Raw genomic sequence first — 1,750 nt, 5'->3', positions numbered from 1 at the left:
ATATCACATCTTGATAAGTGATGCAGACAAGCATTGGATAGAGAGGTGAGTGGAGGTATAAAACGGAGGCATAGGCAGGCTCAGGGGAGGTTTCTGGGTGGAAATGGGGTTGGACAAATTTAGAGACAGGGATGTGGTAGGGAGTGGTCAGGACCTGACAGAGAAGTTTACAGTCACGGGCATCAGGGCCAGTCCGGTTGTGGTAAAGGATCAGAGTGGAGGACTAGGCTGGCTCAGACCGCAGAAAACCTTGTAATGCAGCAAGGGTCCTTTTTCATGTGCTTACTCTCCCTCTCTTTTCTCTCCACTGAGGGAAAAATAATGATACCGGTGAAGCCTACAGTCTCTCACTCTTAATCCTGCCCACTATCCTAAAGTAGGCTTGACGTTCCTACTTTCTTGGCCCCAAACCCTTCTTTTTTGGAAAATCACTCCCATACACTTCCTGCATATTCAGGCCTTTCAAAATGGTTAACTAGACAATATGTAAACTAGTCCTTGGAGATGAGCAGCAGGAGCGGGCTAGAAATGAACGTTCCCAAATGCATCCTAGAAGTCCTAACAGCCAGTTCCCCGTTTTATTTAATAGCAATAGATCATACCGATGCTTTTTTGACCAGTAGAGAATGGGTGATAATAATGTTGAGAAAGAGGGCAGCGAGTGAGCTTCACTTCATCAAGGCGGGGCTTTGGTCCAAATTGGTTTGGGCAGGTAGGCACTTTTAAGACCCATCTTTATCACATTACATTGGCAAGTCCAGAGTTCAGGAGGCCTCTGTCTTCCCTCTCTAAAGCGCAAACCGCAAGTAGTTTCCTTGCTAGGTAGGGCGAAGCCCGAACCATCTCACAGGTTTTTCCTTGGAACACTCTTGGCATCAAAGATAGCCAGTCCTCTAGGACTGGGGCTCATTGGCTTCGTTAATCGAAGTCACGTACACAATCTCACCCAACTAACCCTTCTTTTCTGTTAATTTGGAGTGCGCGACACTGCCTTATGTAGCCTCCCCACAAATAAGAGACACGAGAAGAGTTAAAAAAAAAAAAGTGGTGGGTATGGAATCCTCTGCTGTGGCTCTGAACGATTAACTGGATCCGTTGCTCGCGCCCTCTGCAAACCGGGATGCCGGGCCAGGCGTGGCCACAGCGCAGCTAGAGCCCTAGGGCTGCCACTAGATCCCTGATTCAGGGCGGGTTTCGGAGCGAGGGCCAGCTGCCCACCCCGTCTGGACATCCTCGGCAGGCCGGGAGAAAGCCCCTCCTCCCGGGCGGAGACAGCTCCAAGAAGTAGACGCCCGCGATCCGCTGTGAGACCAGTACCCAGAGGCAGCCACCGCCTCCCTGAGTTCCTGCGGCTGCTGCGACGCGGAGTATAGAGCGCTGATGGCCATGGACGGCTACAGGGGATTTCTGGGGCTGCTGGTGTCGGCGCTGCTCGTCGGCTTCCTATCCGTGATCTTCGTCCTCGTCTGGGTCCTCCACTACCGGGGGGGACTCGCCTGGGACGGGAGCTTGCTCGAGTTTAACTGGCACCCTGTGCTCGTGGTCACCGGCTTCGTTTTCATCCAGGGCATCGGTACTGGGCACTTCTTGGGAGGCGGCGGGGCGCGGGGCTGGGGGTCCCCGACTGAGTCTCCACCGAGGGGGACCGACGTGGGCGAGCGGAATGGGTGAGGGCGGGGCGCGGGGGTGCGGAGGAACAGGGTGCGGAGGAACAGGGTGCGGAGCTCGCCCCGGGGCCGCAGCGGCAGGA

At 54.7% G+C, this 1,750-nt stretch overlaps 1 protein-coding gene across 1 annotated transcript in view; it reads left to right on the top strand.

Moving 5' to 3' along the window:
• Positions 1–1,276: 1,276 nt before the first annotated feature.
• Positions 1,277–1,750, top strand: part of LOC105290484 (cytochrome b reductase 1) — a 29,796-nt gene continuing 29,322 nt past the window's right edge. Inside the window, exon 1 of the mRNA XM_011357657.2 lies at positions 1,277–1,573. Coding sequence (XP_011355959.1) covers positions 1,381–1,573 — 193 coding nt within the window. The 5' untranslated portion in view covers positions 1,277–1,380. The remainder of the gene's footprint in view (positions 1,574–1,750) is intronic.

Source organism: Pteropus vampyrus, unplaced genomic scaffold, assembly GCF_000151845.1.
Source record: "Pteropus vampyrus isolate Shadow unplaced genomic scaffold, Pvam_2.0 Scaffold2, whole genome shotgun sequence".
NCBI lineage: Eukaryota > Metazoa > Chordata > Mammalia > Chiroptera > Pteropodidae > Pteropus > Pteropus vampyrus.
Note: the sequence above shows the minus strand (reverse complement) of the source record. Positions and strands in the feature narration are given on the sequence as shown.